This window comes from Miniopterus schreibersii (assembly GCF_964146895.1).
Source record: "Miniopterus schreibersii genome assembly, chromosome: 2".
NCBI classification, from domain to species: domain Eukaryota; kingdom Metazoa; phylum Chordata; class Mammalia; order Chiroptera; family Miniopteridae; genus Miniopterus; species Miniopterus schreibersii.
The window spans coordinates 128,011,729-128,026,580 of NC_138102.1; the positions used below are offsets into that span (position 1 = coordinate 128,011,729).

General features: G+C 41.3%; 1 protein-coding gene across 1 annotated transcript in view; it reads right to left on the reverse strand.

Annotated features, from left to right (window-relative positions):
• Positions 1 to 609: 609 nt before the first annotated feature.
• MYRFL (myelin regulatory factor like) overlaps positions 610 to 14,852 on the reverse strand; it is a gene marked incomplete at its 5' end in the record, with an annotated part of 80,491 nt that continues 66,248 nt past the window's right edge. Inside the window, 6 exons of the mRNA XM_081127769.1 lie at positions 610 to 890; positions 1,033 to 1,107; positions 1,444 to 1,564; positions 4,507 to 4,581; positions 6,785 to 6,872; positions 7,475 to 7,537. Coding sequence (XP_080983895.1) covers positions 804 to 890; positions 1,033 to 1,107; positions 1,444 to 1,564; positions 4,507 to 4,581; positions 6,785 to 6,872; positions 7,475 to 7,537 — 509 coding nt within the window. The remainder of the gene's footprint in view (positions 891 to 1,032; positions 1,108 to 1,443; positions 1,565 to 4,506; positions 4,582 to 6,784; positions 6,873 to 7,474; positions 7,538 to 14,852) is intronic.

Consider the following 14,852-nt stretch of genomic DNA (forward strand, 5'->3'; position numbering starts at 1 on the left):
CTTGATGCCCTGTAAGAGAACCCCTCACATGTAGAGGCAAAACAAAAAAGGCAAAAGGCAAAAGGCAATGACAACTGGAAGATCAAAAGCAACTACTGGGGCCTAGATCATCTGGGAGCCTTTGAAGACTTGTCACAAGCTGCTGCTTCGCTCTTTACAAGAGGGCAAATCCCACCCACGGAAGGCTTAGTGTCCACCACACATCATACCGTAGACTGGCGACTATTGCTTTTAAATCCATTTCATTAGCAAGCCGCATTCTGCAGTGTAGTGTATGTAGTGCGCGCACACACACACACACACACACACGCGGGAACAGGCACATAGCGATCATTTGCCTAAATGCGAGCTCCGCATCAGACACCACCGCCCCTCCCGCCAACACGCTCCACACCGCACATTCCCCAGCGTCTGCGTTAGTGGGTCTAAGCTGACCCAGCCGAGTGGGCCTTTTTGTTTTTCTCCAAAGCTCTGAAATACATTAAGACAAAGTAAAGCTAGACCTGCCTATTTTGACCTCAGAGCTTCTTTAATACCAGAAGCAGTATTTTCAAATCCCAGAGTGCTGTTTTCTTCGTAGTCATGGCAAAATCAAATACCACATTGTCTCAAGTTTCAGCCAACACTTTATTCTCACTGATGTCTCAAAACCGTCGGAAGCCAAAGCCTGATCAAGTCCTTTGGCAAGAAATGTGGGCGTTTGAAAAAAAGGAGGAAGGCGTTGGATATGAGGATATGAGCTTCCATTAACAGTATTTCTGAGTTTTTTTCCTTGGTAAAGTCTCCAACCGAACTTGAATAAATTAGGCACAGTGTCGATAGAAGTAAAAGAAGTAATCTGTAAAGAATATCCCAGCAAAATAAGGATCCGTTGAACAGTCAGCTAAATCCTGTCAGAACAGGAGGGGGAAAAAATGATTAATGTAAAAATTGACTGTAGTTAAAGTGTATTTATTTATTTATTTATTTAGTGATTTGGGTTTTTTCCTCACTAAAAAGAAAAATTTTAAATTAAAATTTAAAAAAGCTTACCGGTGCAGCAACGCGGAAATGGTACGCGCTATCAAAGAATGGGGCTACAGGGAGACTCCAAATGTGCTGGTACCCCTAAATGATGAATGAAAGAGAGAGCCACTTCATAACCACATTTTACACTTAACTGGAAAGAGTATAGGATGAGAAAGCATTCCCTTGCCTACTGCCAATTTGTCAATTTTCCTTGACAACAGCTTTTGACAAGGATTGCTAGAGCAGCCTGCAGCTTCCGAAGGAGGCACGGAGAGATGCTGAGCAAAGCCCGAGGACCAGGGTCAGACAGCAAGGGGAAACCCTGGCATGTGGCTCCAGGCATCTCTCTTTAGTAGGGAGCAGAGCCTGCACCACAATCCTACACACACTTCCCCTGGAACAGGGATGCAATGCCCAGGAGCCAGAAAACATTACCTGTGTCATCTCCTGGGAGATCTCTTGGTGGTTCTGCAACCCTTTGGCTTCTCTTTTCCTCTGGAAACATATATTTCCAAGAGTGAATTTGCATTGGAAGACTATCAATGGCTCTGTTGTGCTTCAAAAGACAAAGGAAAGAAAGGGTAAATGGAAAAGCAGTTACCACCCCCTACCAGGCTACACTTTAATAAGAAGAGGGACCAGCGCTCTCTTTGGCAGCACATATAATAAAATTAGAACGATACATAGTAGATTAACATGACACCTAAAAAAAAAAGAAGAGAGGAAACATAATGGGAACAAAACTTGGAATTCTATTCAAAGCTCCAGAAAAGCATTTTATTACACAAAGCTCACTGATGCCAGTATGCTAGAGCACATCTCATTATTACAGAAGGAAACTCAATCTCAGGTGACTACTGCTACAGACACACTGTGTGTGTCCTCCCAAATTCAGATATTGAAATCCTAAGCTCCAGTGTAATGGTGTTAGGAGGTAGAGCCTTTGGTGATTAGGTCAGAGGGTGGAGTGAAATTGGTGCCCTTATAAAAAGGACCTGAGAGAGTGCACTCACTCCTCTGTCCTGTGAAGACACAGTGAGATGACCATCTATGAACCAGGAAGCCGACCCTCACCAGACACCAAATCTGCTGGTGCCTTGACTTTGGACTATTCAATCTCCAGAACTGCAAAAAATAAATGTTTGCTGTTTAAGCCACCCAGTCTACGGTATTTTTGTTATAGCAGCTCAAACTGACTAAGACAACTACTGAGATAGCATATGGCAGTCTCTAAAACTTAATCCCATGATTTAAATTACCTCAACATCAGAATTTCTTCTCCCCATAGATTTTAAAATAATTTTGGGCTATATTCCTTCTCTTTTCACTGCAGCTAAATTTGCATCTATCTGAAGTTTCCAGGATTTCAGATTCTGCAAAATCCCATCTGGATAGATTTTATTTGAAGCAGCAAGGCTAACAAATACAGGTAGAGTCGTAGGGGTGAGACTCATTGGAAATGACCAGCCTTTTAAGCTATCAGAATGGGAGGCCTGCCAGAAAGAATGGTTCTTCTCTGGAGGCTGGCCCATTAATCATCACCGAGAGGATGAGATTCATCTGTGTTTGGAAACGATCTTTTTGCACAAGTGAGACAGACAACCTATAATCTCAGTTGAGTGTCTGTGTTATTTTAAAATCACCCATATTAGAAAAATGACCAATTGAGTGGCTCAAGATGGATCTTCTGGCACTTCGGGGGATATACCATTTAAGCTTATTTCCCTCCACCGAAGCTAGGAACGAATAAGGAAATGCTATATTGGGTTACTCAGGGAGTGCTAGAGAGTGCAGTGAATTTAGTTTGTAAATTTAGCTTTTGATCTGCCTTAAATCTGGTGGGTTCTGAGCCATGAAATATTGGGTGCTTGAAACAAACCTCCAAAGCAAGCAGTTGAGTAAGAGTCATTGGCTCATTGTAGAAGCAGAGTTGATGAGAGAAGGCGTTTGAAGTCTGAAGGAAACAGAGGAAGAGACAGTAGGGGAAACATGATCGAGGAGGAACAACAGATTTGGGGAAGCAGAGGGAGCGAGGGGACGACAGAGGAAAGGTAAAGGGAAAAGGAAGAGGAGAGGAAATGTAGAGGGAGGAGAAAAGGAGAGACTAAAGTCAAGAGACACAAAATGAAAACCATCTATCTTCATGGAAAGAGGTAGCTTATTGCATTTTGAGCCAAGTGGGTCAAAAGTCTTAAAGTGCTATAATTAGTTAAATTGATAAGAATAGATTAGAGTTTTGTGATTTTGGAGGAAAGGTAGTCATGCTAAAATCCACCATTTATTGAGTGCCTACTATGTGCCAGGGAGGGGCAATGTTCTTACATATGGCATCTCATTGGGAAGGCAGGAAAGAGTGGTTAAAAAAATGGGCTGAGTTTGAAGCCTGGCTTCACCTCTTATGAGCTCTGAATTTTTTGATGTTTTTTTTTTAAATCTTCACCAGAGGATATATTTTCCTTTGCTTTTGAGAGAGAGCAGAAGGGAAAGAGAGAGAGAGAGAGAGAGAAACACTGATGTGAGAGAGACACATGAACTGGTTGCCTTCCCCACGAGCCCCAACCAGGGCCAGAGATGGAGCCTACAACAAAGGTATGCGCCCTTGGCTGAAATCAAACCTGGGGCCCTTTAGTCCACAGGCCAACACTCTAACCACTGAGCCAAACTGGCTAGGGCTGTGATGGGTTTTTTTGATCTCCTGAAACCTAAATGTTCCCATCTGAAAACTAGAAACTAGAAAAAACAATACCAACCTTGGAGGGTTACTTTGAGGATTATGTGACCCAATACTAAAGGGTAGAGTGTCTGGCTTATAGTCTGTGCTCAGCAAATGGAAACGATCTTTTTGCACAAGTGGGACAGACAAATGGTAGTTATTAATTTCACTATTAATAATAGTGATTCCCCCAGCAGCACCAGTTGTTATGGTATAATGTCAAATTCATTTTATAGATGAGTAAACAGGAGCTCAGAGAGGATAAGTGGTGTCTCCAAGATTACAGAATTAGTAAATGACAGAGACAAATCTGAACCCTGGTCTGCCCAATTCCAAACTCTGACTCCTTTTTAAAACTCCCCTGGGGAAAGCAGGTGGTGTCTACGTTAGCACTGCTATCAGGAGCTCACAAAAATGTGCAGTCTCCCCACCCAGGGCCATGCTATCACTTATGTTCCCACCCAACTCAAAGGAATACAGCCCGGGGCAGTCTGCAGCTTGTGAGCGAGCATCCAACCCAAGGTCACTGCCACTTTTTAGGTGTGAGTGTACAGCCCAGAGCCTTTTCAGACACCTGGAGGGAGGGAGCCATGAAGATCCCAGACTTCATTTTGAAAACCCCTTTCCCAAGCTGTTCCACCTTTTAACCAAATCGTCACTGGGCAACAGGGACTGATAAGTTTCCACCTCCTGACTTACTGATCAAATTGTAAAATGAATTCAGGCTGGCTATTCAAATAATAAAAAAAAAAAAATGGAATTGTTTTTCACAGCTATGCACTTACTTTATTTCCAGAGAGAATCTGACATTGGTGGGTGTGTGCTTATTGACAGGAATATTGTAATTGTAATTTCCAGACCTAATTATAAACAAATAAAACCACAAATCAAAATATGCAGGAAAAGTTTCAAAAGGCTTTGTGCTATGCATTATATACTATATAAAGTAAAACACTCTATAATAAATACATAAAACCAAATTTAACATGGTATTTTTATGTTTTTCAGAGACATATCCGTCAAATTGCAAAGTGATTTCTTTTAGGTCTTAATATGTAAAATATACCACAAAGATTTTAGTTTGTTAGAACACACAGCCAAAGTGATGGAAAGTCAAATCCCAGGCCAAATGCACAAAGCTAAACACACAGGAAATGACTTCAGTTCCCCCACGAGATACAGACAAATGAGGCAAAGGCCTCAAACTAACAATCCCTCTGGAAGGAGGATTGAACATAATAAACACCAACTTTTCTACTGTAAATCACTCCCTTTTAGGAAACATAAGCAGGAAACATTATGCACTTTCAGAACTTGAACCAACTGAAATAATTATAGTCCTAATTACCACTTAGTAATGGAGATAACTGCAAGACAAAAATGCTTATACAGAGATTCCTTCCCCCTCCCCTTTCAGAGAGAAACTGGGGAAAAGTGGGAGTTCCTTTGATTTCATACTGAAATGAAAACTCTATAGCAAAAAGGCACATCGTATGTAAGTTCTTATGACCTGGCCGTCTTTTATTTTATCCAACCCAAGCCCTCTGGAGGGAAGGAGGATTATTTTTTTTTAGTCTGCACCCAAGGACATGCTTAGAGAAAGGGAGAGAGAGAGAGAGAGAGAGAGAGAGAGAGAGAGAGAGAATAATTGGTTGCCTTGCATATGATCCTCAACTGGGGATCAAACCTGCAGCCCAGGCATATACCCTGACCGGGATCGAACCAGCAACCTTTCCGTGCACATGACGACACTCAACCAATTGAGCTATGCAAGCAGAGCAAGACCTGGCCATCTTTTAAATTATATATAGAAACAACTTAAGACCAGGTAAATGGGAAAAATAGCCAGTCATTTTAGATTCTCTGTAATGAATACTAAAGAAGGTTGTTAAAAATGAGAATGCAAAAATAAAGGAAATAGATCTGCACTGGGATCGGGAGAACTTTGTTCAACTATAGGAAATGTAAATAAATGGAATTCATTTCCTATCCCATGACTCCCAACCTCTGTACACTTCATGGCAACCCAACTCAGTAGATGGGAAAGGGAAACGCAGGGAGAATAAACATCTTGTCAAAGTTCTGGACTTTAAACCTGAATCACCTTACTCTTCTTCATTATATCACCCTACCACATTCACTAATGTCTATCTCTGGCTTTTTCAAGTTTACTGAACCTCAGGTTCCTTAACAACAAAATGGGAATAAATAATACCACCCCACAGGGACCTCTGAGAACTCAATGAGGTAGTACATGTAGAGGTCATAAACAAATCTTAAAGCACAGTTTATTTTTCAAACTTAGGACCATCAACTTGCAGCCTAAATTATATCCAGTTGAAAAGGTATAAGGTTATACTTATAAGAATTCACAGGATTTGTGACACTAGTTTAAAAACATAGAGCTTTGTCTTTAACCTAGCAGGCACTGGTAAATATTTAGCAAAGAAAGAAAAACAACTCCCATTCTTAATACCTACAACTTGTGTATGGTGCTTGCTGAGGCCACCTGCTCTCAATGCTTCTAGACCTGTCATTACCCCCACACGGGGGATCACAGCCTACACTAGAGATGGATGCTGCTGATACCTTTTTCAGTACATAGATTTTTTTCCCCCTCCTAGCTGAAGAAGCTAAGATAAGCTGTATTTTTTCAGCAATTAAAATAATGATGTCCCTTGTTATTTAAATACGCAAATGCCAGCTCACTCATAACTTGAAGCCATCAGTAACAATGTCTTTCTTGTCTATAAAATTAACTAGCAGCCCCTCAGCTCTGGTTTGTTCCCTCAGAGAGTCAGCCACAGGGCTGCCACGAAGCTTTCTGCTTGGTCGTACCCATTAAACCAGGAGACTGGGATCACTGGAGCCGTGGTTTATTGACATTTGCTAATACCAACCGTTTTATGATTCCCCCTTCCACCATGTAACGAATGTGTTTTCACTTAAGGAGCAATGTAAGCACACATTGATTTTACCATGTAGCCTTAGCTTTTATTCAAAAACCCAGAGCCCTGAGTAAATTCCAGAAACAACTGGGATGTAGTGGGGAGGCTTACCCACCCGCACTGGAGGCTTCTACTGCAATAGCGATGATCTATTATTTGCTGGATTTCCATAATCTGAATAGAACTGATGGTTGTATCGATCCCTGGATTGAGGAGAAATAGAGAAAAGAAAGTAAACCCTTCTGAAGAGGAGAAAAGGATTGTGCTCCAGCACAGTGTCCAAATTTCAGGATGTAAAATAAGAGTTTTCTAGTTCAATGGATTTCATTTGCATTCAAATGGAAAAGGGGGAAGGAAAGAGATAAGGCACTTTTGCTGTTGTTATAGTAAATTTTAAGAAAACTAAAAAATCCCCCAGGTTCCAATAGATAGCCTCATAATATCCAAAAGAATTTCTGGAGCCTGAAAGTCCTACTAAGTTGACATTTATTGAAAATGCTTTAAAAAGTAAAAACACAACAGAAAACAAACTAAAAATATCATCAGAAAAACAGAAGCAGATGGTAGGAAGTTCAAATGAATTCTTAAACTCCATGGAGGTCAACCACCACCTGCCTAGTGGTGAGCGACCATGCCTACTGCCCCCTTAACGGTTAGGCTGGCTGTGATTATGAAAATGTAATGTTGTGGGTGTTTGTGGCAGGGTGCAGCCTTTGTCCCTGTTCCTCACTCTCATAACTACAGCCTGTAGTCACTTTGCCCGGCTCCACAAGTCAAAGAAAGAGTCGCTTAAATTTAAACTTACAGTCATTCCCCCAGTCTGGGCTGGTTAGCGCATCTCCTGCCAGGAATGATGTGCTTCTGTCTTCTGAAGAGGAAAAAAGTCTGTCAGTTTGGGGTTTTTTTAATTGATTTTTAGAAAGAGAGGAAGGGAGAGAAACATTGATGTGAAAGCAAAACACTGATCGGCTGCTACTGCATGCCCCCTACTGGGGACACAAACCAGGCATGTGCCCTGACTGGTTCAACTCCGACAACTGGCAATCTTCTGGTGCACAGGGAACATGCCCAAACCACTGAGCCACACCAACCAGGGCAAGTCTGTCAGCCTTTAAGGCTTGTTCAGGATGGGAAGAAACCCAGTGTGGGCCCTAGTTTGTCTCTGTCAATTGAATGTTCCCCCACCCTTTCTCTCTCCCACCTCTCAGCCCATCACATTCCTATCACATTTTTAAAATATATATATATTTTTATTGATTTCAGAGAGAGGAAGGGAGAGAGGGGGAGAGAGATAGAAACATCAATGATGAGAGAGTCATTGATCGGCTGCCTCCTGCACGCCCCTGACTGTGGACCAAGCCCGCAACCCGGGCATGTGCCCTGACTGGGAATCGAACCGTGATCTCCTGGATCCTAGGCCGACACTCAACTGCTGAGCCACGCCTGGTCGGGCCCTATCACATTGTTTACAGTAGACTCTCACCCTTCTCCAAGAAGTTATCTGCTTTGAGCTAAACTGTGTCTCCCAAACTCTCATATATAAAATCCTAGTCCCTAGTACCTCAGAAGGTGACTGTATTTGTAAGCAAGGCCTTTGAAGATGTAATTAAGTTACAATGAGGCTGTGAGGGTGAGTCCTAATCCAATTTGACTTCGATTCCCGTAGAAAGAGGCGACTAGGACAAAGAGCGTGTATGCATAGGGGAGAGACCTGGTAAGGGCAGGAAGAGAAGCAGCCGTCTGTGAGCCAAGGAGAGAGGCCGCAGAAGAAACCAGACCTGCTAACACCTTGACCTGGGACTGCTAGCCTCCAAAACTGTGAGAAACTGCATTTCTGCTGTTTAAGTCACAGTAGTTTGTTATGACAGTCCTAGCAGGCTGAGACACCATCCAGGATTACATCAATGCAGCTCATTGCTCCCCCCTTTCTAATGCCATAGCATTTGTTATGAATCTTCTATGTGGTGATCAATCAGTGGTATATCTGTCACTATCCCAAAGCACATGTTATCTCTATTATTGTTTAACTTTTCATGGATTTTTGCCCTCTCTTGACAACTCCACAATAGGTAACCTCTGTTAACAATCTTTGAATCCTCTGTATCTCCTGCATAATGTGATCCACACAGAAATAAATCGGGCTTAAGGTAAGGACTGAGTTGCAGCCAGCTGAGGAGAGAAATCAGATCACTGGTGTGGAGCCAGAACTTGCCTGTGGAAAAGGAAGCCGGGGAAGTGGTTATGATCCATCATAACCAAAAAGGCATTTCAAATGTAGTTCTGAAAAGGTAACCATTCAGATGATTATTGTTAAGGCTATGGGGGAAAAAATATCTTTTTAAAGTGGATAGCGAAAGCAATCATTTAGTGGGTTGCTAAATAAATCTAACAAAGAATTTTAAAATTTTTGCAGCCTATATTTTTTTTTTAATTTGAAATTTTTTCCCAAGTATTTGTACTCTTTATTGCATTCCTTCATTTGCATTCAACAGTATAGTTTTATTTTTTTTAATATAGTTTTGGACAAAATACAAAGACATTAACCTAATTTAACAAGAGATATAAATTCATAAAAAGAGGCCCAATCTAAAACAAGTTTCTGGGTGGAATTTCAGGATAAAAAGCAAACGCAACGGTGGGCATCACTTGGGGGCAACCACTCCTAAGTCTCTCTGTCCTGGTTAGTGTTTCCCACACTAGGCGGATGGGCTGCTTTACTTGTTGTTCACCTAACTGTGAGCTTCTGGAAGGCTGCATCTTGCTTACTGTTGCATCCCCACATAAGGCAAGGCCAGGCTCAACTGCAGGTGCTCGGTCAATATTTGTGGAAGGAAGAGAGACAGAAGCGAAAAGAGACGAAGGAAGGTCAATCAAATACCCTCTAGAAAAGTGTTTCCTCTCGCACACTCAAAGGGGAAATTCCCAGGAGGTGGGTGTAGAGGGATGTTAGAAATGGATGTGGGAAGCTGAGCTCTTTCACCTTATTAGCAATGGGAGCGAGACAGAACTTAAAGGCAAGGCAAGTATCCTGAGCATCCCTCCCAACATGATGCTTTCCACGAAGAAGAAATTATCTTGATAGTTGAGGATTTTCTAGAAAATTGAATATCTATTTCCCTTTAGATATAAATATATGTGCTATCTAAAAAGGCCTCCAGACTGCTTGGATTCCAGCTATTCCAATAATAATTTTCAAGCACATGTCTCTTGCTGTAAGTTTTGCTAGTGATTGCTTCAGCAGAAGGCTGCAAATTCACTAGGCAAATGAGGCAGAAAGAGAAAGGGAAACTAGAATTCTCCATCCCTCTGTTTTCTTCCCCTACCTTTTGTTCTACTTTCCTGTTGAATTTGCAGGAAAGGGACTCATTATAAATTCTATAAATAGAACTACAGAGTTGCCTCACTTTAATGGAAGGAATTTTCAGGTTTCTGAAGACTAGAACTCAATGATAGGATTTAGTATCTGATAACAGTAATTTTTTTTACTGCAATAAAAAGGTGAGGGTAAGGAGAGATCATCTTGCAAATTTAGAATTACAAAAATGATTTTTGAAAAGCAGGATGGGAAATACCAAATTTTAAATCTCCTATAAAACACCTTCAATTTGTCACTTCTCTAAGGCAAAACTATTCAATTCTGAAAGGTGGGTTATTGAACAAACGTATTTTCCTGTTGTGATACATGGGTGACTCTCATCTTACAAATGCTTTCCAGCAATATTCACTTTAAACTTAATATATATTCCCAGTGGCTATCATTGTAAAATGGAAGATATATTTCATAATCAGTGGATAAGATCTCTCAATAAGCTAAATTGGAAACTTCTGGAGAGGAGAGGTTTACCGAAGCATATCCTGTTGTGGTAGAATGTGCATATTGCACTATTTGTTAAACTGTGCAGATGGCTGAGCTCCAATACAGCATCTTGAATACCTCTTCCTTTCTTAATTGAACTAGACTCATGCTAAGAAAAAAAGTCTATGAACCCCACCAATCAATGGCTGAGTCCTTTAACACAGGGAACCATTTTCTTTTGGCCATTTGCTCTTGCAGTTCTTGTCTTCAAAACAAAATAAGCATGAATTCCAGATGCCTTTTTGCTTCTTGAGATTTTTTAAAAATCTTTACCAAATTTCTATAAATCTGTAGAATTCCATAAATCCCACCCCCTTCCACTCTTTACTTTTTAACATCTAACTCTGCTGTCTATTTAAATCTTTTTAATTCCATAGAATAAAATCTAGTCCACTATATTTGTGGTAGGCAGTTAGACAGACTGCCTAACGGAGCAACGACTATAGGCCAGGTACAGAAGGTCACCAGGGTTGAAAGCCCCAGGTGCCTAGCAATGAACAAAACTGAGAAAACAAGGACCTCACCTCCAGGTGACCTTTCCTCCCCCAGCAGATCTCTGGTCATGTGGTTTAGACCCCCTGACCTTTCATAGCTCTTGTCCTGCAGTTTAGACCTTTCCCTGACCTTTCCTCCCCTGACCTTTCCTCCCCTGGCATGGTGCCAGTCATGCAGGTTAGACACCCCCGCTTAGAGGGGAAACAAATAAGGGGTCCAGAGAATAGCCCTTAAGCATTAAGTCCCCAGGACGAGGTTCTGATCCACATCATATAATCTAGGCCTCAGTTGTGTTTCAGCTCCAGGCCCAGAAAAACAGCACGGCTGATATCAGGACCAGCTGCATTGACCAATGACCCCCTGCCCTGACCAGTCAGTGGAGACCATAAACCTGAAAGGACACAGCTGGAAAGCTGATGACTATCCTATTGAGACCCTCCCCTGGAACCTCCCCTATAATCCTACCCTAAAAGCCCTTAGGACAGAGGGCCTGGTGTGCTCTTTCTCCCAGGCACATCAGCACCTTTTCTTTTCCCCTCCCCCTCTTCTTTCACACCAGGCAAGTTTTCCTTGCCTCTCTCCTCCTAACCTCCAACAGCCCTTCTTTTGCTTCTGTAACTTGTTTCCTGAACCCATTTCTTCTATGGCTCACTTCTTCTACCTCTGTGACTTTCTAAATAAACTTTGTCTTACAGTTTGAGTCTTGGCTCTGAATTCTTTCCTAGCCAAAACTCAAGTACTGAGGTTGCTAAACCAACGTCTGGTCTGACACCACCGGTTTGACACCTGGTGCCGTTCTTGCTGCTGCCAACAATATTCAGTTAGTTCCTCAGAGCATAAGTTCAAAACACCCACTTTCCACTTCCTGAGTAGTGTTACCCAAGCCTTTTATTAAATAAGGGAGAGTAGATAACCTTTCTGAAAGACATGTACACAATCAACTTAGGCCCAAAAGAAGGACCCTGGCTTGAGATCAGCACATCATTTCTTTCAGTAGTGTTAGTCCTCAGGAAGGAGGCTCATGAATGTGTTGTAGGACCTGGGTGAACTGATATTAATCTTCCTCCCACTGAAAGTTTTCCCAAGTTTTTTTTCAACCCTTGAATTTCTTTTTTATTTTTATTCCTTAATTTTTAAGTGGTCTTCAATGTTTCAGAAACACCTGGTTGAAAAGACTATTTGCTTGGCTTTTTCCTCTTTTGGATTTAGATACCCCATGTTATATGGTTTCCTGAACATGGACCAGAAGCAGAAGAGGTGCCTTTCCTGACTCCCAGAAATATCCCACACCACACACGTTTTAATGGCTATAGGCAAACTTGGGGGGGAGGGTTGCTGAAAGGGCTTTCTAGAACCATAGAGTGAACACTTTCTGCATCTTCTAGAGTTGATCCCAGCTACATGCACACACCGTGCCCAAATAAATAGAGACAGAATGGGAAGGAACCCAAGACAGGGGACCCAGATTCCAATTCCAACTTTGATAGTAACTAACTGCAGAACCTCAAGCAAGGTCCTCCTGGGCCTCTGTTTCATCAGCTGTAAAATGAGCAGGTTGGTGTAAATCAGAGGTTCTCCTGGCCTGGGGACTTTGGAGTTTCAGGTGATTTCATGAAGGGGTCTATAATGTCTGTGATGTCTGACATTGAAAAGTGACATCTCTCCCACAGATCGGTACTATTTTTCAAATGCCACTGTTGGATTAACAAAAATAATTTGATTAACAACTTTTCCAGTGTATTGGGGAGCTTGGTAAAGCAGATCTTAACTTTCATTTTTAGCCAGAGAAGCTCATAGTTGTGTCTAAGAGGACACAGCCAGGCACGTTGGAGCAGCTCTTCTTTCTTTAGGAGACTCTTTAGTGTCTCCCACAGTTAAGGAAATGTAAGATGAGCAGACACTCACTGTCCCAGAAAAGAGAGCAACAGACCTTCAGATGAAGAGCTGCTTGCTACAGCAGTGAATGTACTCAAAGGTCAAGAAACTTTGAAAATGAAAGTTGGATCAGTTTATGACCTCTTCCTGTCCAGAATCTGTTATCAGTACTTCCCTCATAGGTGAGACAGTCTCTTCTGAGGTCTGCTCTTAGAAAAGGACAGCAAGTGTCCCCAAGGTGGACTCCTAAGGTAAGGAAAGGATTCAGCAGCCACAAGGTTTCATGTGCTTTCATAAGGGATGAAGGCTTTTTGGAGGGTGGGGAGGGGGTTGTGACAGCATTAGATCTTTGTGTATTTAAAACTATTGAGAATATGACTGAAACACATTCCTTTCTTCAAAGCGAACATTTACCCTCACCCTATAGTGATGCGTGTTTCCAAGTTCAATCAGAAGCTGTTTTCATGAGAAAAATAATGCAAGCACTGCCTCCTATAGATGTGGGGGGAAAGTCTCTGTGCATCAGCTTCTTCAGTGGAAAAATGGGGATAATAACAGTGCCTACCTTTTAGGCTTGCAAGGATTAAATGATTAAATGATTTATTGATGTTGACCACGTATGACAATGCCTAGTATACAGTAATAATACTTCATTATGTGAAGATGATGATGGTCTGTAAAAGCTATTTATTCAAGACTAGGATATGAAATAGTATCAAAAGGAAAAAGAAAGTACATTGCCACCTCAAAACTCCAACCACTGACCATATTCTGTGTGTCAGTTAGGGCTGCTCAAAAATATTTTGGTTCATCTTCTTTCAAGTGTATGTTAGGTCTGCACTTCGCCCAACTGTTTTGAAATTAGACATGACCAATGTCACTTGTTACCACAGCATCCTAATAAACTACACTAATATGTATTTTTGCTATTATTTGCAAGATTTGCTATTATTTAGAAGATTTCTAAAAACAACCATAAATTAGCATACACTTGGATGTATTGTATTTGATCTTAAAGAGATAATTATACTTTTAGCCCCTGTTCAAGTTTCCATATTTTTTAACACACCATTCTGTTACTTAAAAAGCATCTATGTGTGTATGTGTGTGTGTGTGCCTAGGAGGAAGGAGAAGATGTTCTGAAAGTGGAATGTGTTTTTCACTGACTTAAAGACTACCCTGAACTCACTAGAGTTTCTAAAGCCTTTTACATTTGCCCTACTTGGTTTGGGCAGAGAGCCCAGATACTATATCATTTTTTAAGTTCTAAGTGAGCCAAAAAATCTACCCATCCACATGTAATTACTTCAGTTGTGCAACTTATTACTATCTTTGTTGGCAACAGACAAATGAGACCCTTTCACTTGGATCAAACAAAATTTCATCCCTGGGCAGGGAGTTCAATAGATTCATACAATGCTTAATGACGGGGATGTGTTCTGAGTAATGCTTCTTCAGGTGATTTCATTGTTGTGTGAGCATCACAGAGTGCACTTGCACAAAGCCAGATGGTATAGCCTACTACGCACCTAGGCTGTATGGTATAGCCTATGGCTCCTAGGCTGCATGTCACTGTACAAAACAGCATGAGATTAGATCCAGCACAAGAGAAAATGATGCAATCAAGGGACTTTGTAAAAGAGATGTATGAGGCTGCTTGATGCCTGTGTGACACGGGATACTGTTTTACAAAATAATTTTTTATAAGTAGAAAGAGTGCACTCTAATGACAAAAGTATAGTATAGTAAATACATAAGCCAGTAACATATTATTTATTATCATTATCAAGCATTATGGGCTACACATAATTGTATGTGTTATACTTTTATATGACTGGCAGCTCAGTAGGTTTGTTTACACCAGCATCACCACAAACATGTGAGCAATGAGTTACCCTACAGCATTATGACATCATTAGGCATTAGGAATTTTTCAGCTCCATTATAATCTTATAAG